Genomic DNA, 21,709 nt, shown 5'->3' with positions numbered 1-21,709 from the left:
ATAATTTGTATGCAAACACACTTGTGACTGTATATTTTGTAATCAGTATTAAATTATTGTACATAGTGATCAGGGTTTGGAAACAGATATTTGGATATATGCAAGATATCTTTTGTCAACCATCCATATTTCTTTGTTACAACAGTTCGGCTTGAATTGAGGTTCTTATTTGGCAGCTTCTTGTTCAGATGATTTGTTCCACTTCAATATCAAATGCATGATGATTGCGCTTTATAATTTCAGGGGCTTTATCATCGCGTCAAAAATATATTGTGGTAGTTACTGAAAATTTCACTTCAGCATTTTTTCTGAATTCACAGTGTCCCAAAATAGTACACTTAGTCAAAGTTTATCTTAAGTAGTACTAAAGAATCATTTTTAGTATATTAAGTACAAACTTAGGGCGTGAAAATAGAGCACTTCGAGCACAAAATGGAAGTGTACTATTTTAACCTGGGATGGTTCGCCTGATTGTATAATCCACCGTTTTGAACACATCCATTCTGGTGTGGTTAAACTCAATACCACACAATGGCCCCATTGTTTGCTACGTTATATGTTAGATCTTGTCCCTAACAAAGGCATTGCATTGGGTTTCTCAGTTCTGGTTTTCTTGTTGTCTTGTTATTCTGTTTTTTGTATTTAATTTATTACTTTAATAAACTACTTTCATTACAGTTCTTGAGTACAGTTCAACTTCTCATTTTTCCCAAAAAAAAAAAATAAAATGAACGAAGGCTGACTGAGCAATGATTGCAAGCTTGCATTTGAATGTGCGCTTTTTGCACTTGATTAGCTGGTTCAGGTGTGTTTAATAAGGATTGGAGGAGAGGCCCTCCAGAAACAAGTTTGGACACCCCTGTTCTAAACAGAGGTGGAAAGTCCAGAGGTCGGAAAGTAAAAGTCCTGCCATATGTGACCCTGGACCACAAAACCAGTCTTAACTAGCACGGGTATATTTGTAGCAATAGCCAACAATACACAGTATGGGTCAAAATTATTGATTTTTCTTTTATGCCAAAAATCATTAGGATATTAAATAAAGATCATGTTCCATAAAGATAGTTTGTACATTTCCTACCATAAATATATCAAAACTTAATTTTTGATTCGTAATATGCATTGCTAAGAACTTCATTTGGACAACTTTAAAGGCGATTTTCAGATTCCAGAAATTCACATAGTCTTATCTCGCCCAAATACTGTCATATCCTAACAAACCAAAGGAAAGCTTATTTATTCAGCATTCAGATGATGTATAAACCTCAATTTCCCAACATTTATACATAGTTAACTGAATGGGGGACACTTTTCACTAAGTTAAACAATACAAAATAAACAATATTAAGTATCTATATTAATATAGTATTAAATATTAATAAGTATTGCTTTGTATCTCTCCTCTTTCCTACTTGTTTCACTTCTGTTTCAGCTTTTATAACCATTTCTTACTATGTGTAATTAAGTTGTTGTTTTTTAGCTTGCGTGTTTGGCAGTGTTATTTCTTAGGATTACTGATAAACTACTGTCGTTTGATTTGTATTTGTTATTTATTTTAATTTTAGTTAATGTCAGAATTTATGTCTGTCTGTGTCATGAATCTGGTCTATGAACTTCCGTTAACTCACCACCAGAGGTCACTCGCTCACCACGTGGACTCTTGCACGCCACCTCAGACTACAATTCCCATCATCCATTGCACTGACCACACACAGCTGATTGTGCTGATCACACACCCTACATAAACCATGGACTTTGATTCTTGCCTGTGTTTCCTGGATTACCCCTTTGCCTTGCTGTTTGGACTCTGTTTGCACCTCGCTTGGACTACTGCTCGTATAGCTGGATTATCTCTCTGCCTTGCCCTGTTGGATATTGTTCCGATCGTCGACTCTCGCTAATCCTAGGATTGCTCTGTGTCTTGCCCGTTCCATATCTGTTTGCCGTTGTTTGACCCTGCCTGTTTATTGACTATGTTTATAAATAAAAGCTTGCACTTGGATCCACACGTCTCATGTCTGTTTCGCTCTGTTACAGTCTGTATAGGTCTTTTATTAAGTTTTAGTTTATTTAGATATATATATATAGAATTTATAAATGTGTATTATATCATATGTGTATGTGTGTGTGGTTGTACGTGTGTGTGTATATATATATATATATATATATATATATATATATATATATATATATATATATATATATAGTTATTTTTTTTGGTGTTTGGCTTAGTGTTATGTTAGAATCATTATTATACTCTTATACATTTTTGTTCTTTAATATTTTGAATTGTTTTTAGCTTTATTTTCATTTAAATGTTAAGTTTTGATTTTTTTTTTTTTTGTATGCATTTGTCATTTTTGTTTTCTTTATTTTTAAAATGTGTACAGGTATTATTTATAAAGTTTTAGCTTTTAGTTTTGGATCTGTTTTTAGTTGTTTTAATACTACAATTGATTGCTTCTGTTGGCCTCATTTGTAAATCGCTTTGGATAAAAGCATCTGCTAAATGACTTAATAATAATTAATAATAATATTACAAAAACCATTTCCCAAAACGTACATACATAATTCAAAACAAACATAAAAATACACATTTGCAAATTGAATTACATACTTTTAATTCCTTATCACATTTATTCCATAGATTTACCCCTTTGACAGATAAACACCTACTTTTTACATTAGTTCTTGCCCTTACTTTTTTAAACATATACAATCCTCTTAGATTATACTGACTTTCTCTTATTTTGAACAGCCTCTGAATATAGTTTGGAAGTAAATTATTATCAACGGGGAAATCGTGTGGCGGCGGGACATGCTTTTACAACAATGAGAGGTGGTGTACAGTTGTAACGTATTAAAGAAGATGTGCTGTTCAGATCTAGAATTGCTCTTCATTAAGTGCAAGCCATTCTATTCGCCGCAGGACTTCTGTTCGTTCATTCGTGTGAGTGCCTACATTCCACCGCAAGCGCATGTGAGCACAGCTTTAAAGAAACTCGCTGATCTGATCACAGAGAGTGAGCAACAACACCCGGACTCTGTTTTAATCATTCTCGGGGACTTTAATAAAGCAAATCTCTCCCACGAACTACCAAAATGCAGACAGCACATCACATGTCCCACCAGAGACAGTAATATATTGGATCACTGTTACACAGAGATAAAGGACGCATATCACTCGGTTCCACGAGCAGCTTTAGGACTCTCTGATCACTGTTTGGTTCATCTTATTCCGTCCTACAGGCAGAAACTTAAATCTGCAAAACCTGTGTTAAGATCTGTTAAAAGATGGACTAATGAAAAAGAGCGGGATTTACAAGCCTGTTTCTCTCTCATTGATTGGACTGTTTTTGGAAATATTGCCAACGATCTGGACGAGCTCACAAAGACTGTAACATCTTCTATCAGTTTCTGTGAGGATATGTGCATTCCTGCCAGGACTCATTTAATCTACAACAATGACAAACTATGGTTCACTGCAAAACTCAGACAGCTCCGTCAGGCCAAAGAAGATGCTTACAGAAAGGGGGATAAAGTCTTGTATAAACAGGCCAAATACACACTGGATAAGGAGATCAGAGTGGCAAAGAGGAATTATTCCTATAAGCTAAGGATCCAATTCTCTTCCAGTGACACGGCTTCAGTGTGGAAAGGTCTGAAAGACATCAATTACAAGACACCATCCCCCAGCACTGTGGAGAATCAACAATTGGCAGACATTATCTTCACACAGATCTTCAACAGATCACTGGAGCTGTGTGAAGTCCCCTCATGCTTCAAATGCTCCACCTTCATCCCCGTCCCAAAGAAACCCAAGATAACAGGATTTAACGACTACAGACCTGTGGCTCTAATATCTGTGGTCATGAAGTCATTTGAAAAACTGGTTTTGGCTTATCTGAAGGACATCACTGGACCCTTACTGGAGCCCCCTGCAGTTTGCCTACAGAGCAAACAGGTCTGTGGATGATGCAGTCAACATGGGACTGCATTACATACTGCAACACCTGGACAGACCAGGGACTTATGTGAGAATCCTGTTTGTGGACTTCAGCTCGGCCTTTAACACTATCATTCCAAACCTCCTCCTGCCCAAACTAACTCAGCTCTCCGTCCTCACCTCTGTCTGTCAGTGGATCAACAGCTTCCTGACAGACAGGCAGCAGCTAGTGAGGCTGGGAAAATTCACATCCAACACCCGCACCATCAGCACTGGAGCTCCTCAGGGCTGTGTTCTCTCCCCACTGCTCTTCTCCCTCTACACCAACAACTGCACATCTAAAGACCCCTCTGTCAAGCTTCTGAAGTTTGCAGATGACACCACACTGATCGGCCTCATTCAGGACTGTGACGAGTCTGCTGACAGACAGGTGGTTAAGGAGCTGGCTGTCTGGTGCAGTCTTAACAACCTGGAGCTCAACACGCTCAAAACTGTGGAGATGATCGTGGACTTCAGGAGAAACCCCCCTGCACTCCCCCCACTAACCATTATGAACAGCACTGTAACAACAGTGGAGTCATTCAGATTCCTAGGCAGCACCATCTCTCAGGACCTGAAGTGGGACATTCACATTGACTCTATTGTCAAAAAGGCCCAGCAGAGGTTGTACTTCCTTAGCCAGCTGAGGAAGTTCAACCTGCCACATGAGCTGCTGAAACAGTTCTACTCTGCCATTATTGAATCCATCCTCTGCACCTCAATAACTGTCTGGTTCAGCTCAGCTACCAAATCTGACCTCAGAAGACTGACCTCAGAACTGTTCGGACTGCTGAGCGAATCATTGGTACAACCCTCCCCACTCTCCAAGAACTGTATTTATCCAGAGTGAGCAAAAGGGCTGGCAAAATCATTCTGGACCCCTCACATCCAGCACACTCCCTCTTTGAGCTGTTGCCGTTTGGTCGACGCTACAAAGCTCTGAGCACCAGAATGGCCAGACACAGGAACAGTTTCTTCCCTCAGGCAATCCATCTCATGAACATTTGAACTCCTAACGATAAACATGAAACGCACAACACTATCATACTTTTTTTTTTTTTATTTAAACACACATACTTATTACATTTCAAATTTGCACCTAACATACCTGTACATACTGAATTGTCTATTTTGTATATTGTGTTTGTGCTATTTTGTATATTTTTACTTTTTTATTTTATTTTTTTATTATGTGTGTCCTGTCCTGTCGCTGTCATTCTGTCGCACTGTGGAGCTACTGTCACTAAAACAAATTCCTTGTATGTGCAAACATACCTGGCAATAAAGATAATTCTGATTCTGACGGATGAAATTCTGCTCCCTGATGGACAAGTCCGTCTTCACGATCTGAAGAGGCTTCACCAACTGGGAATGGAGGTGCGGGCCTTTGCCCAGAAGTATTGGACTAGGGCGAAGAGGCTGGGTTGTCAGGGTATGGAAAATAAATACATTTATAAATAAATACTTATACGTTTATACAATAAATACTTTGTTTGGATGAACCCCTACTGCATTGGAAGACGGAACTGTTGAAGTCGTTGGATTTCTGAAACTTCTCCAGGTACTTGCAGCTCTGCAACGAGGGAAAGGTAATTCACCACCACCTCCCTCGTCTAGTCAAGTCTAGGACCCTTCATCAATTCCCACGCTCAAGCGGAGGTTGAGAAGGAGGAGGGTCTCTAAGTCCACACCAGTAGTTCCGAAGTCCGCTCCTGTGGTCCTTTAGGACCCAACTTCTGTGGTCCCAAGTCCAGTGGTCCTCGAAGACCCGACTCCAGTGGTCCCAAGTCCGGTGGGATGGGGTGTTGAAGACGTGCTAATAAAAACAAAGTATGTTTATTCACATATTGTTCTCTCTATTAATATGTACATGAGTGTAAATGTCAGCAGCATCATATGCCTAAAGGATTGAAGGTTGTCGGGTAAAAGAAGAGCATATTGATGCAGTTCACTCAGTCTGCTATTTTATTCCAACCGTTACTCCTGACAAGACGCTTCCGTAAATATTTAGTTTATGCGTAGAGTTACACTTCAACTAAGTGTAATGGTGCAACGAACAAATATTTAGTAGTGCGTAACTTAGTGCGCATTTATGTCAAAACTAGGCTAAGTTGTAACTTGCGTACAGCAAGTTGTGCTTGCAAACATAAAGTCGTTGGACCAGTGCGTGTGTGGATGCATGTTCTCACGCTATCACACACACACACATGCATACAAACTATTGCAAGTATTACAGCTAATTCATCCTACCCTGAACTGCATGCAATATGCTTTTATGAATCTGATATTATAACTCTCTCTCTCACACACACACACACATGCTCAAACTGCCTTTAGCCTGCATTGACTGCAAGTTGACAAAAACAATGAATCCATATTTAGTTATAATATAACATAATGACAGATTTATAAGCAATTGTTTGGAGTCCGGTCATTTTTGACGGTTACGGTTAGAGCTAAACTGTGTAGGGCCGTGGCCCTCCAGGAATTAAGTTTGCCACCCCTGCTTTAAACAATTAATTTTTCCTATAAAGGCTTAAAAAAATAATAAAATTAAGTCATCATAATTTCGTCGATTAAGTGGATTTACACCCAATCTGGCAACCCTGCAGTTGCTTTGTGCAGTGAGTCAACACTGGATGGAAATATAGGAAAACTGGACTAGGACATAAAAACACATGGATTGAAATGACATTATTATGGTATGCAACCGATCGTTATGTTGTCATTTAATAATGTGCAGATGAACGTTACTGCAATGATATAGACGCGTTTTCTTGCTACACCGTGGTGGTGAGCGTGTTGCAGTTTTTGGGATGTTTCTCCCCTCCAAAATGACATGCTAAATTACAGTTTTTACACTGTATATAAACATAAAATATTGAAACAGAAAACATACTCGAAAAGAGTTATAAACGACCTTTGCTGCTGCAAGCACACAAACAAATGTGTCAAAGGTAACATTTCGTCATCAGCATTAGCCCATGAGCTGCACTTCAAGTTATTCATTATTACTACGACAATCTGATAGCTAGATCATCTGTCTTCCATCTACACTTCGTATGATTAATCATAATTTTCTAAAGGTAAGATTTATACAGTTCGCAGTGTTAAAAGCTTCCGGCTGGGTCTCAAACACCACCGAGCACAACTTTAGCTCATGCCAGTGCTTGGTTTCATTCAGATTTCTTCTGTGGTAACATGTTGTTTTTGTACAATGCTACTATTTAAATCTTTTTCGTTGTTTTCCAGACATTTCTGACCCGACGCTGTTTGGATCAGTTTAATATCTGAAACCCATCCCAGAAGACACACCTGGTCTAATTTGATCATGTTGGCACCTGTTGGGTACAGACATTTATTTTTTTCCCCACACGTCCCTTACAAAAAGTTAACATAAATACTATAGTTTTACTACAGTAAAATTATAAATTCAGCTTTTTTTGTTTGTTTGTTTGTTTTTTACAAAGACAGCCGTGCTGAAAAAAACAATAAAACCCTGCCCAAAACACAATAGAAAATCTAATGGTTATAATGGGAATTGTTTTGGTTTTAATAGAAAATATAATGCTGTTAAATCCTATTGGAAAAATGCCCAAAACACACCACAAAAAGGAATTTTGTAATGTTTTACTGGAGAAAGCTAATGGTATTTTAATGAAAACATTGGAATTTCTGTGATGTTTCTATTGTTTTTGTTTTTTAGCAGGGTGCTAATACCAGGTTAAGTACCGATAGCCTACTAACGTTATAGTAATAGCATTGCGGTGGGAAAAATACCACCTTGTAGATAATTTCACGAACGCTTATTGTATCATCGTTTATCAGCCAGCAAAATGTTTATCATTTACTCAGCCTTACCATTGTCCCAAAGCCCATTTTTGTCTTTCTTGGAAAATTCTATGACAATGAATGTCAATGTTGACTGAATATTATAACTTACTTCAAAAAGGACGAGGAGCACCACAGAAGCATCATAAATGTGGTTGACATGACTCTTGCCTTGTATTCCAAGTAGTCCGAAGCCATACAATATGTGTCAAGGACAATCCCAAATTCTCTAAATAAAAGTCGTTATTCACTGAAAATCCCAACATCCACCTTAGCTCTTCGTGGAGCTCTTCTGAAGGAGATAGCCATGCCCGATTCATAACCGTTTGTGAGTCGGATCTTTTCAATGAGTCAAATCAGAACTGATTTGAATGATTTGGTCAAATTGGATAATCCTTTGGTTAACTTAACAAAAATACCAACCAAAACTGCTGCCACTACTTTTTTTTTTCTTTCAAAAATACTAATTGTTTATACACAACCATGCTGTTTAATACAGTTTTAAATCTCTCATTTATTTTGTATAGGACTGTGAGCACAGAGAGGGGGACTTGTCCTCTGCTGACTGTTCAGCCCAATCGAGCACTGGTGGATGAGAAATTTCAGATTGTCATAATGAATTTACTGCCAAATCAAAAGGTGACGCTACACTCTCTACATCAATCAGAGGACAAGGACTTCTGGGAGGCATTTGGACACTACATCAGTGATGAATACGGGACAGTGACAGGTGCACAGTCAGTCTAATGCATGGCCCTTAGAGTTATTAAAGTTATTACGGTAATATAGGACCTGCCAACAACATACAATACCATTCAAATGTTTGGGATCCGTAAGGTTTTTGAAAGACGTCTCTTATGCTTACAGGATGCAAAAATACAGGAAAACAGTAATAGCATGAAATATTATTACAGTTTTAAAAACTGTTTACCATTTCAAAATATTTTAAAATGCCATAGGCAAAGTTTTGAGTCACATTATCCTAATATGCTCAAGTAACATTTGTTACTATTATCAGTATTGAAAACATTTGTGCTCAAATTTTTGTGGAAACCATGATACATTTCAGGATTCTTTGAAGAACAGAACGTTCAAAAGAGCAGCTTTTATTTTTGTAATAGTATAAAAGTGTTTATTGTCATCTTGGATCCATTTAGTTCATCCCTACCGAATAAAATCCTCCTGAAGGTGGTATAGACTAAATATGCTTAATTCTATAACATAACTGTGTTTACTATATGGAGATAATGAAAGGAAATCCCCAGCCTGGCCAGATGGTAATCCAGTTTATCAACTACCTAAACTAACTTGAATGGTGATGAATAACCTACTTTGACCAACATATAAAATTATTTTATCCTTTTGAAATTTAGTGGCCAAAGATGAAAGTTTGGGAGGCACCTATGAAGGCACAGAGCAGATGGGGTTGTTATGGAGCATGAGGCCCATACCAGGAAGTCGACCTGGACTCAGGTAACTTTTGCTGTCTGTCTCACAAAGTTTAAATTCCCTTTTTTGCCAAATGAATACAAAATGTGAGATGTAAGTCTTGGAAAAGTCATCAATTGTTTAGCATTTCATTTAGCATGTCTCTTTTATTCAAGGCTGCGTAAGACAAATATACTCACACCGATGGTAATTCACATCTCAGTATATGGTGGGCATCTATCTCAAGGATTCAGCCAGCAAACACCCCTGGCAACCAGTGTCATAGAGCGCTGGTATGTTGCGCCAGGTGTGCAGAGGGTAAACCTCAGAGAGAATGGAGTACGAGGAACTTTATTTCTTCCTCCAGGTAAACAACCTCACAATGATGTAATGATACATTAAAATGCAATTTATATATATATATACAGGTGCATCTCAGAAAAATTGAATATGGTGAAAAAGTGAAACTTTCATATATTTTAGATTCATTACATGTAAATTATTTCTTAGCATTTGAAATAACTTTTTCAGCATTTGCAGGGCTCTAGACTGTGACCATTTTTTGAGAATGTGCGAGTTAAAATATTCCGTTACCATATAACTATAAACTATGAAAAAAGTTCATCAGCATGCATTGATTAATCAAATGTTGTAGCAAAAAATAAATTGCGACCAAATTATGTGCTCGTGCGACCAACTGAGAAAGTTAGACCAGTGGGACTAAAGCCCTGATTTGAAAAAATAAATAAATAATAGTTTTGTCTGCCAAACTTGTTTTAACATGCATGTAGAAACCCTCATAACATGTATGTCAAGGTCACTATATCCTTTAAAATATATGAGATAATTTAACAATTTTATGACAAGGCAAAGTTAGTTCAGGTTGTAAAATGTCAAAATTGTTTATTAGATAATATTCCAAGATGCTTACAAATACGTTCATTGAAAAATATATTTAATTAGTTGTTTTTTTTTAAAATAATGATTAATGTGTACACTCAGATGTATTCAAGGCGTAAGAAAAAATATCTATTACATTTGATATCTGTTATTTCAGGTGCTTGACACGTGGCATTTTTCTATAGTCGGCATGAAATGATAATAAATGTGTTTATCTGTATACACATCTCTCTGGTGATGTATGCCAAACTTCTCCAGTCATTAAGTCTGCTTAAACCCTGCAATACAATACTGACTGCAAGCTCTTTTTTGTGAATCCATTTTACTTGATGTGCGTCACAACACAAAAGAAAAGATCTTTTATTTATAATTTATATTAAAACGGCTTTAAATGAAAACTTCTTAAAGTTTTTAAAACCACTTGGCACATTTGGCTGTGATTGTATCCTGACACACAGCGGGTTGTTATTGAGTATATACAGACAGTTTTCTTGGAGACTTTTAGGTCCTGTAAATAGCTTGCCATGTGCTTTTTAGGTCCTGGGCCGTACCCTGGAGTGCTGGACCTGTGGGGAGGAGGTGGTGGTTTGGTTGAATATCGTTCTGGCTTGCTTGCATCTCATGGCTTTGCATCCATGGCACTTGAGTACCTCGCTCCAGAAGAGCTGAGAACAGCTGATGTTGATGTGTCATACTTTGAGGTAATGCAATTAAACTTTTGACGGTCTCCTAAAGTGACATGATATCCTTGATGAGCTGCAACTGTTACCGACCTGTCATTTCATTTGTTACCCATGCATTTCATGTGTTTCTAGAGGAAACTTCCAGTCTCCCTCTTCCCATACTTCATATTTGTGTGTGTGCATATACATTGTTCTTGTAGAAAGCATACCAGATCCTGCAGAATCATCCAAAGGTACAGAGGGACCGTATGGCAATGCTTGGACTGTCTTTTGGAAGTGCTGTCACACTCAGTATGGCGGCCTACTCCAAAGTCATCAAGGTTTGCTTATCCTACACACACACACACACACGTACAGTAATCTACAGTTAAATACAGCTTTTTAGTTTGTAATGTCATATGACTGTTTTGTAGCCCCAGTGCTGTGTATGTATCAGCGGAAGTCATGTGTTTCCTGTTGATAAATCCCTCTTTGAAGTCTTTGAGGAAATGAAAAAGTAAGTGAGCATTAAATATTATTAGTTTACAAGCTGATTGGGCCTTATCTAAAGCTATAGCAATTCATATTTCTTGATAGTGCTTATTATAAAACATAAAACTCTGGAGAATTTTTAAAACTCGTTTATGCACACCTATTATTATTATTATTATTATTATTAGGGGAATGTACCCACACATTTAATTGCTAGATTATTTAAATGAGTAGATTTGAGTAGTTTTATCTGCCCATATATAAAAATAACAGTCAATAAATTATCCATATGAGACATTTACAGTAAAAGATTGATCCTAATGATAAACCGTAACAAGTAATGTTTTTTGCAGGTATATAGATAGGGTACGCGTGAATGAGGAGAACCAGGTAATACACAGAGACATCCTCTTGCCGATTCCCTCAGACCCAGCTCTCAAAGTGGATGTAAGTACAATTTATAGATTATATAGATTTGTTCATACACTGTCTTTTTCTTTGTCTGTTGTTGTTTTTAATGTTCTGTTTTTTTTCACATACACAAAGGTTGGGAGAATAAAGTGTCCTCTTCTGTTGGTGAACGCTGGTGATGATCAGAACTGGGCTTCTGTTGAATCTGCTGAAGATGTGAGTTTGGCCAAACTGAACGCATTACTAAACATTTATGATTTCATAAGATACCTGAAAAGGACAGCCCTTGTAAGACAATATCAAAGGAATAGTTACCAAAGATGTTATCAATTCATTTTTTTCTCCATGATTTTTTACCTTTATATCAGTGTTATTGTTTACTAAAATTATTAAAAGCTGAAACAAAATATTATTAGATTTTAAAAAAAACTTGCACTTAAATGTAAATTATAAATGTTGCCTTGACTGAAACTGAACTGAAATAGCACTAAAACTAATAAAAAAATTATAAAAGAAAAACTTACTGAAACTTAAACCTAAAATTAAAAACTGATCGTGTAAAAATAAAACCGTAATAGATATTCTGAAGAATGTTAGTAACAGTAACAAACAGTTTTGGTTACCATTGACTTCCAGTGAATGGACTTACATTAAAGACTGAGACAATTCTCAAAATATCTCAAAATACGACAGGTGTGGAATATACAGTATATTCACCGAATATTTCTCTTTGAGCTGGCCTATTAACATGCGGTATCAACCTTGGCCACGAGGTGCCACTATCACTATAAACAAAATCTTCTTAGGACTTTTAATACATTTACAACAAATGGGTGAACGAGTTTAACCTTCAAAAAGACATGAACAATGCATTAAAGTGTGCAGTATTACAAAAAAATAGTCATATGAATGCTTTGTATGAGGAACAAAACTAAACGTGTTATTGGGTGATTCTCTGAATTGGGTGCCTTTTGGGTCATACCTTTTTTTTTTTTATATATACACCTTAAATAGTTATATTTCTGATCATTTCATGTGATATGGGTCACCATACTTGACAATACGTCACGACTTTACGACTTACTTTACTTTATAGTGGATTAGTCAAACCTTTAAGAAAATACATTTTCCCACCTCAGGCATGAAATTCTAATCGATATCGAGTGTTTTTTCTTACTGAAAGTTGTTTTGGAGTTCAACCCCGTCACAGACCACTTGGACCCTGTTTAAATATGATTTAAAAAGATTTTCAAGTAAATTTTTGTAGAAGCTTTTCAATGAGATGTCCCTTGTTTGATATCATTTATTGCATGTAGAATTTTACTTTTAAATACTCACCATTTGAATACCAAATCAGGTCATGAAAACTGCATCTAACATTGGTCTTCATATCTTATCACAAAATATGCATTAACATTAGGATTTAATTAGGCTTTCATATTTTTTCCGACTGTCCTGTAAATTCTGCACACAGCAAAACAAACATTGACCTAATTTGTCTTCTTATCACGAAAATATTAATAAAAACTGTCAAATAACAGGGTTGAACTCTGCATAACGGGGTTGAAAATGATAACAGGGTTGAAGTGATGATCATTATTTCAATAATAGTATGGATTTCTTACCTGTAAAATTAATGATATCACATTCAATAACATTTTAATTTTATTAAAGTTGGCAAAAACAAACAAACATTTTAGTAAGTATTTAACATTAAATCAAAAGCATTAAGCATTAATTAATCACTAACATCAATCGATCTTTCCATTTGGAAATATTGAACATAAAATACCATAATTGATTATTTCTGACAGTTCACATTACAATACAACAAGTCTACAATTGAGTAATCTACTAAGAAGTGTCAAACTTTCAACACTGTCACAACGATTCAACCCTGTTATAATAAAAAATGTGACGGGGTTGAATGTGACGGGGTTGAAGTTTTTGGCTAACAGTAGCTAAAACAGTTAGCTTAGCTAAGACAGTAGCACCACATGGCATTTAGGACATCATAAAATTTTAATGTTTTGCTAAACTATTATTTAATTCTTCTTAAACCGTTGTTTACTATCATTTAGTCATATAACAGAGTTGAAATGTTGAGCCTGACGATCTTAATCTGACAGTGAAAAACATGAAATATAGGTAAGAAAAGATACTGGCAAGTGCCTTTCTTTGCAGCATGTTCTTCAAGAGACTTGTGTGATGTCACTGCCTGGATGTGATGCCACAGGGATTGATCCATTATTTTTATAGGGGGGTAAATAGAATGGCGTGACGGGGTTGAAAACAAACTGGAGGTCGTGTATAAATATTGCAATTTCATATATAATTAATGCATTTTTATATATATATGTATATTTTAGTTTAAGTAGACCAACATATGATTATATTAGCAGCAACATTTTGGTATAAATTGCACTTTTTATTTGTTTGATATTCAATGAAAATGTAATGATGGTTAGTGAGGACATGCAAACATGCTTGTTGTCTACTACTTAGGCAACCCATTATATTTAAATTAAAATAAAAAAAAGCAATTGTGTTGCATTATAATGCAAAGGCACCTGGTTCTATTAATTGACAGCGTTAAAATGCATTTTGTGATTTCCTTCAATTGAAAATCTTTGAAGTAAGTTTGGGGGACTTGAAGGGCACCCAATTCAGAGAATCACCCTATTATTTGCTGTTATTCTTCTCCTCCAATGAGCTGTGACTAGGTCATTGACTGGTTTTGTGAAATGGATCAACTGATTCACTAAAAAAAAGGAAAGTTTCTTAATTTTTAAGAACAAAAAAGTACTAGTCTACTTCAGGTACATCTCAAAAAATTTTAATATCGTGAAAAACTTCATTTTTTTGTACCCTATTTCAAAAAGTGAGACTTTCATATATATTTTACATTCAAAACATGTGAAGTAAGACATTTAAAAAATAATAATAATAATTTTGATGATTAGAGCTTACAGCTCATGAAAGTCAAAATCAGTATCTCAATATATTAGAATATTTATATTTGAGTTTCATTAAACGTCCATCCCTACAGTATAAATTCAGGATATCTCTTGTTCTTTGAAACCACAATAATGGAGAAGACTGCTGACTTGGCAATGATCCAGAAGACAATCATTGACGCCCTCCACAAAGAGGGTAAGTCACAGAGGGTTATTACTGAAAGGTGTGACTGTTTACAGAGTGCTGTATCAAAGCACATTAAATGCAAAGTTGACTGGAAGAAAGAAATTGGGTAGGAAAAGGTGCACAAACAACAGGGATGACCGCAAGCTTGAGAATACTGTCAAGCAAAGCTGATTCAAACACTTGGGAGAGCTTCACAAGGAGTGAACTGAAGCTGGAGTCAGTGCATCAAGAGCTACCATGCTCAGACGTCTTCAGGAAAAGGGCTACCAAGCCACTTCTGAAACAGAAACAACGTCAGAAGCATCTTACCTGGGCTGTGGAGAAAAAGAACTGGACTGTTGCTCAGTGGTCCAAAGTCCTCTTTTCAGATAAATTAAAATTTTGCATTTCATTTGGAAATCAATGTCTGGAGGAAGACTGGAGAGGCACAGAACCCAAGCAGCTTGAAGTCCAGTGTGAAGTTTCCACAGTCAGAGATGATTTGGGGTGCCGTGACGTCTGCTGGTGTTGATCCATTGTGTTTTATCAAGTCCAGAGTCAATGCAGCCGCCTACCAGGAGATTTTGGAGCACTTTATGCTTCCATCTGCTGACAAGCTTTATGGAGATGCTGATTTGCTTTTCCAGCAGGACTTTAGCACCTGCCCACACTGCCAAAACCACTTCCAAGTGGTTTGCTGACCATGATATTACTGTGCTTGATTGGCCAGCCAACATGCCTGACCTGAACCCCAGATGGAATCTATGGGATATTTTCAAGAGAAAGATGAGAAACTGTTGATCCAACAATCCAGACGAACTGAAGACTCAATAGTGCCTCAGCAGAGCCACAGGCTGATCGCTTCCATGCCATTCCTCACTGATGCTGGAGCTTTTGTGCTGAAGGAGCCCCGGCCAAGTATTAATGAGTGCATAAATTAACATACTTTGAGATACTGGATTTTGACTTTCATGAGCTGTAAGATCTAATCATCAAAATTAAAACAAAAAACTTTTGAAATGTCTTACTTTACATGTAATGAATCTAAAATATATATGAAAGTTTCACTTTTTGAAATGTTACAAAAAAAAAGTTTTTCACGATATTCAAATTTTTTGAGATGTACCTGTAATGTCTTTTTTATTTAGAGCCACACAAGGGTGCGTAATAACTTAATTTTCATTTTTGGGTGAGCTGTCCCTTTAAATTATTTACAGCAGTTAATCTTGGTGTAGTGTTCTCACCTGCTATGACTGAATCCTTCGTCTTTTACACTCAGATGGAGATGATGATGGAGAAAGCAGGAAATCGACACCTGTTGACGGTCCTGACGTATCCTGGCGCGGGTCATCTGATTGAACCTCCATACTCGCCTCACTTTCGAGCATCTAACTTCATCCTGCAGGAAATGAAAGAGAAGAGTAAGCATGCATGAACTACTGTTACTTTTCCTTTTTGCATAGGATCAATATATATATTTAGACCTTCTTAAACGTGTGGTTGTATGTGCATGTACCTGTTTGAATATTCACTGAATGCGTTGTTGTTGCTGCAGTTGTCATGCTGTGGGGTGGACAGACGAAACCGCACGCGTATGCACAGGAAGACGCATGGGAGAAGATCTTAGCATTTCTGCGGCAGCACCTCTACTTCCGTTCAAACTTCGCAGTAAAAGCCAAACTGTAGTTGTGTCGTTTACAACAATTCAACTTTATTTCAAATAATGTTGATAGTGATTGCCAGCACATGTTACTTTTCACTTCGGTATCTGTAGAAAATAAAAGTGGTTATGATGACAATAACTTATGGCATTAAAAGCACAGTTTAGGTTGTGTTGGGCAATATTTCTTGATACACTTCATTTTGTACCTATTTCTAAGAATGTGTTAGAAATGCAAAGCTGAAATGAGATTAATCCATTATCTAATTTTATTTTGTTTAATTTATTTTGATAAAAAAATAATGGTTTCTATTTTCCTATTATCTAATTATGATAGAATTTTGAACAGAAGAATTGATGCAAAAGCCACCAGATTTTAAAATGTTTGGGTATATATAGGAATGTTATACAGGAATGTAATTAACTTGGAATGTAATATGTTTGCTATGTTTAATGTCATATGTTTAAATTCACGGTTGTGGAGGAGTAAATTTGCTATTTTAAAAATCCTTTCCTTTTTCTTATTTAAAAGTTAGTGTTTTCTTTGTTTTTTGTATTGCTTAATGCTTAAGTAATTACAAATAGGCCTATTGTTTGTTTTTTCCACCATAAAATTAAATATTAGTACTGTAGCATTTGGTTTTGATGGTATGACAAATGGTAATGATGGAGGGGGGAGGGGGGGTGAAAATTTTAGTTTTAATGTCCAAAAAGCAGAACAACTAATTCCATTAATGATGATAATTTTTTTATACTTTTAAAAATATTTTTATTTAGTTAACATTAGGGTACCAGAAAAGAAGCGGGAAGTAATAATGTGTTTGTTTCACATTACTCATAACGCCACATAGAATCATATTTTTAAGAAGGTTTTTTCACCGAAAGAATCAAAGTGTGTGGAAAGTATGAACGTTTTAACGTAATAACTATCCTGACAAACGTTGTTCGTCACCGCGCCTACAGTATGATGGCCAAAGAATCACGCTCATTCTAAAATGTGCTGCCCCCAAAATACTGTCTCGGTAGGCAACTTACAAGGATTTGAGATTTGATGCAGGGTTTGTAGCAGTACTACATGCATAAATCAGCGTTGACTAACATCATGGGCGGGAGCTCCACACACAGTTATTCAGCTCTGGAAAACATTGCTGGAGAACCAGAGCAACAATGTGGATTCTCCAGATTACAGCTCTTACGATATGTAAGTTTTTTTGTTTGTTTTAGTATTCATCCATTCATAACGTTTATGTATGAAGTTTGATGGTGACCCAGAAATATTGTTTTAGCACAGATAAGTGTGTTGGGTTTTGGTTTCTGTAAGGTAGATTTCGAAAGAAGTAGGGAATAAAAGTTGTTTAAGAGTTCCTATCATAATTCAAAACAGTATTAGTTATATTTTAAAACTTTATTTTACTTATTGTGTCTATTTCTTATGTATAAGTAGGCTATGGAAAGAAAGGTGCAGGTATAGCATTTGTGAAATGCTGTGTGTGTCAGCATCCAATATAAATGTATTCAATTTTACTGTTACATAGTGTTAAGTTTGGTGTCTAGAGTTTTGTGTGCACCCCATCGGGATTCCTGCATGCCACATTCAGCTCTCCATCGGGTCATTATATATTATCATGTGATATTAATTTCAATAAAATAGACTCTACTGTAACCTGAAGCCAAAATGTGCATAGTTCACCAATGTTTCAGTGATGTAATACTCCACAAATTAAAATGAAATAGAAATAATTTACGAGTTACATAACTTAGGGGCTCACAAGAGTTGTATCACAGAAACTACACTATTTTGAATCAGAATCACATGTGAGTATTCATTATCGCATGTTGTTAGTGGCTGTGTACAATTGAAAAAATATGGAAAAAATTACCTTAAACATTCACTGGAGCAATAATTATGGCATCTGGCTCCGGTCTTCCCTATAAATGAACTTTTAATGTCACTTGTTATGTCACTCATGTTAAAAAATATTCGGATGCAATCTAATCAATACAATCAATGTGATTCCCATAGCTATTGCTTTGCACACCCTGGCACAATTACCTGATCACAATGACAAGTGTGCAGAGGGGAGTTGTTACCCTGCTACAGGTGATTTGCTGATAGGAAGAGCCCATTGGCTTACAGCAGGGGTGTCAAACTCAGTTCCTGGAGGGCCGGAGCCCTGCAGAGTTTAGCTGCAACCCTAATTAAACACACCTGATCCAGCTAATCAAGTCCTTCAGGCTTATTTGAAAACTACATGGTTTGTGTGTTGGAGCAGGGTTGAACAAAGCCCTGCAGGGCTGAGACACCCCTGTTTTACAGCCTCCTCCACCTGTGGACTGGATGGACCAGAGAGATTCTGCATTGTGAGCCATTTGCAGGTTAGACATAGTCATGCACTATAAAAGACGGACATGCACTTAAGAATTACTGTCAAATATCCAAAGATATGTTAAATTGGTTTAAACACAAAATATTGAATGTATAATGTTTTTTTATGTGCTATATAATATAGGCCGTATGTAATTTTTATTATTTTTTTGTCTACATTTTTTTTTCAGTAAAATCTCTTGTACATGACTTGTATGCTAAATTTTATTATAATGATTACAAATGGTTGTATTGCAATAATAAGAATCTCCATTGAGAATAATTAGAGAGAACATAAAAGTAAAACACATGCAGTAATGACAATTTTGGGGTAAGCAGATTTGATTGTCATTTCAGTAATTTTTTTTCCATCTCTTATACAGTACATTACATATACAACTTAAAAACATATGATTTGGTCATAATCTTTCTATGTTGTTGGGTTTCTTTCCACACTTATATTCACTGTCTGATAAACAATCAGATCTCTGTGTGGAGAGTATGTGGTGGGAGGATGAAGGCCCCATGTCAGATGTTCCAGACCCCCTTGTGAGCGATGAATTGAGCAATGGTGAGAAGCACAGATGTCTGACTGGGGAAGACTGCTGACTTGGCAATGATCCAGAAGACGAACATTGACACCCTCCACAAAGAGGATAAGTCACAGAGGGTCATTACTGAAAGGTGTGGCTGTTTACAGAGTGCTGTATCAAAGCATATTAAATGCAAAGTTCACTGGAAGGAAGAATTTGGGTAGGAAAAGGTGCACAAGCAACAGGGATGACCGCAAGCTTGAGAATACTGTCAAGCAAAGCTAATTCAAACACTTGGGAGAGCTTCACAAGGAGTGAACTGAAGCTAGAGTCAGTGCATCAAGAGTCTCCACGCTCAGACGTCTTCAGGAAAAGGGCTACCAAGCCACTTCTGAACCAGAGACAACGTCAGAAGCGTCTTACCTGGGCTGTGGAGAAAAAGAACTGGACTGTTGCTCAGTGGTCCAAAGTCCTCTTTTCAGATGAAAGTAAATTTTGCATTTCATTTGGAAATCAAGGTCCCAGAGTCTGGAGGAAGAGTGGAGAGGCACAGAATCCATGTTGCTTGAAGTCCAGTGTTAAGTTTCCACAGTCAGTGATGATTTGGGCTGCCATGTCATCTGCTGGTGTTGGTCCACTGTGTTTTCTGAAGTCCACAGTCAACGCAGCCATCTACCAGGAAATTTTAGAGCACTTCATGCTTCCTTCTGCTGACAAGCTTTATGGAGATGCTGATTTCATTTTCCAGCAGGACTTGGCACTTGCCCACACTGCCAAAGAATGATTACAGTGTCCCAACTTTTTTGGAATCGGGTTTGTAGTTAATTCCACAAAAAGGAAACAGTCTTGACTGAAAAACTTCAACTGATGTTCTGGAGTAGCGAACTAGAAGTAGCGGTGCTGTTAGCTTTGTAGGCTGCAAATTATTAAAATTTTAGTGCAAATAGCCCGCCTTGTTGGCAAAGGCTATTTAGACTAACTCCGCCCACTAATGTGTGATTGGATTAGCCAACACTAAAAATAGATGCTAATTCGGCATCAGTTTCAGAGGCTTAGAGATGGTAACGCGCGCTTTTTGACGCGATCAACCCGAGTTCGAGTCTGCCTTCTGCCAAACTTTTTTCTCCCTTTTCAAATCTCATATTGCGTCAGAAAGCCATTTATTTTCAAATAAAAATGAAAGAAATAATTAAAAAGTTGAAAATAAAAGTATCGGGTAGGGTTAGGGAAGGTGTAGGGAGGGCTTTATTGTCCCGAATTAAAACTATACACTCAATACGTTATTATTGCGTACTGTTTTGTACTACAATACTGAGTTACAGATAATTGAAAAGTAAAAGTAGTATAAATAGCAGAAAATCTTGCTATTTTAACATAGTGTAAATAGAATCTATCGCTATTTACACTTAGTGCAAATAGCCGCTGCCTTTATTTATTTTTCCATTAATTCAACCATTTTATAACATCAGTATTACTTAGTCATCAATATGTTTTAGCAGTGTTCTCTCTTTTCTCAAAAACGGTAAACTATCGATCAGTGTTGCCAATTTGGGGATTTTGTCGCCAAATTTAGCTACTTTCTCATTGTTGCTGCGACTTTTATTGATTGTTTTGCGACAAGGAGCTATTTTAGCTATATTTAAATAAAAATGAGCTCAATCATGCCAATAGGCGCGTTCGACTTTAAGCGGCGCTGCGCAGAATGGTCAGTATAGGACATCAAAGTACCTACCGTCTGCTCTCTTATCGCTCTCGCGGTACTTTGATGTCATACACTAACCATTCTGCGCAGCGCCGCTTAAAGTCGAACACGCCTAAGGAGTCTGCGCAGTGAACACATCAGTATGTCTGCCATTCAGATATGATGACACACACCACCATTTCATTATAAGCATCAAGATGTCGGAGAAAAAATATGATTACATCAGGGCACCAACTACTCAGTGCATGAACATCTTGTTTTGTGGTCTGTGGTTGACAGTGATACTGTCAACCACAGACCCAAAAGTTATACCACAATTCATGCACAATCATGTCAACCATATACTGAGAGACTGTGCATCATCGTGTCGTGTGCTGGGATGCAGTATTTTGCACTTACTTTTTAGTAATAGTGCATTGACTGAAATAAGTTTGTATGAATAAAGGTTTAGTTTTTTGGAGAATCATAATATTTCTTATTGTGGGAAGTTGTGGCCTAATGGTTAGAGAGTCGGACTCGTAATCCAAAGGTCAGAAAGCCATTGCGGGTTCGAGTCTCAGGTCTGGAAGGAATTGTAGGTGGGGGGAGTGAATGTCCAGCGCTCTCTCCACCCTCAA

General features: G+C 36.9%; 1 protein-coding gene across 2 annotated transcripts; it reads left to right on the top strand.

The window, feature by feature from the left end:
* The first annotated feature begins 6,588 nt into the window (after positions 1-6,588).
* On the top strand, positions 6,589-17,122 carry LOC306861504 (peroxisomal succinyl-coenzyme A thioesterase-like). Of its 2 annotated transcripts, none has more exons than XM_079403785.1 (12): positions 6,589-6,687; positions 7,238-7,333; positions 8,344-8,546; positions 9,190-9,289; positions 9,421-9,611; positions 10,682-10,845; positions 11,028-11,147; positions 11,241-11,323; positions 11,652-11,745; positions 11,845-11,925; positions 16,112-16,253; positions 16,388-17,019. In XM_079403785.1, exons 2-12 carry the CDS (start codon positions 7,317-7,319, stop codon positions 16,516-16,518), a joined length of 1,326 nt encoding a protein of 441 aa, XP_079259911.1. In that variant the 5' UTR covers positions 6,589-6,687; positions 7,238-7,316; the 3' UTR covers positions 16,519-17,019. The 2 variants fall into 2 exon arrangements, with proteins under 2 accessions (XP_079259911.1, XP_079259912.1); XM_079403786.1 differs by having other exon boundaries at positions 6,602-7,071; positions 16,388-17,122.
* Positions 17,123-21,709: the final 4,587 nt, after the last annotated feature.

Source organism: Barbus barbus (assembly GCF_936440315.1).
Source record: "Barbus barbus genome assembly, chromosome: 42".
Lineage (NCBI taxonomy): Eukaryota > Metazoa > Chordata > Actinopteri > Cypriniformes > Cyprinidae > Barbus > Barbus barbus.
Note: the sequence above shows the minus strand (reverse complement) of the source record. Positions and strands in the feature narration are given on the sequence as shown.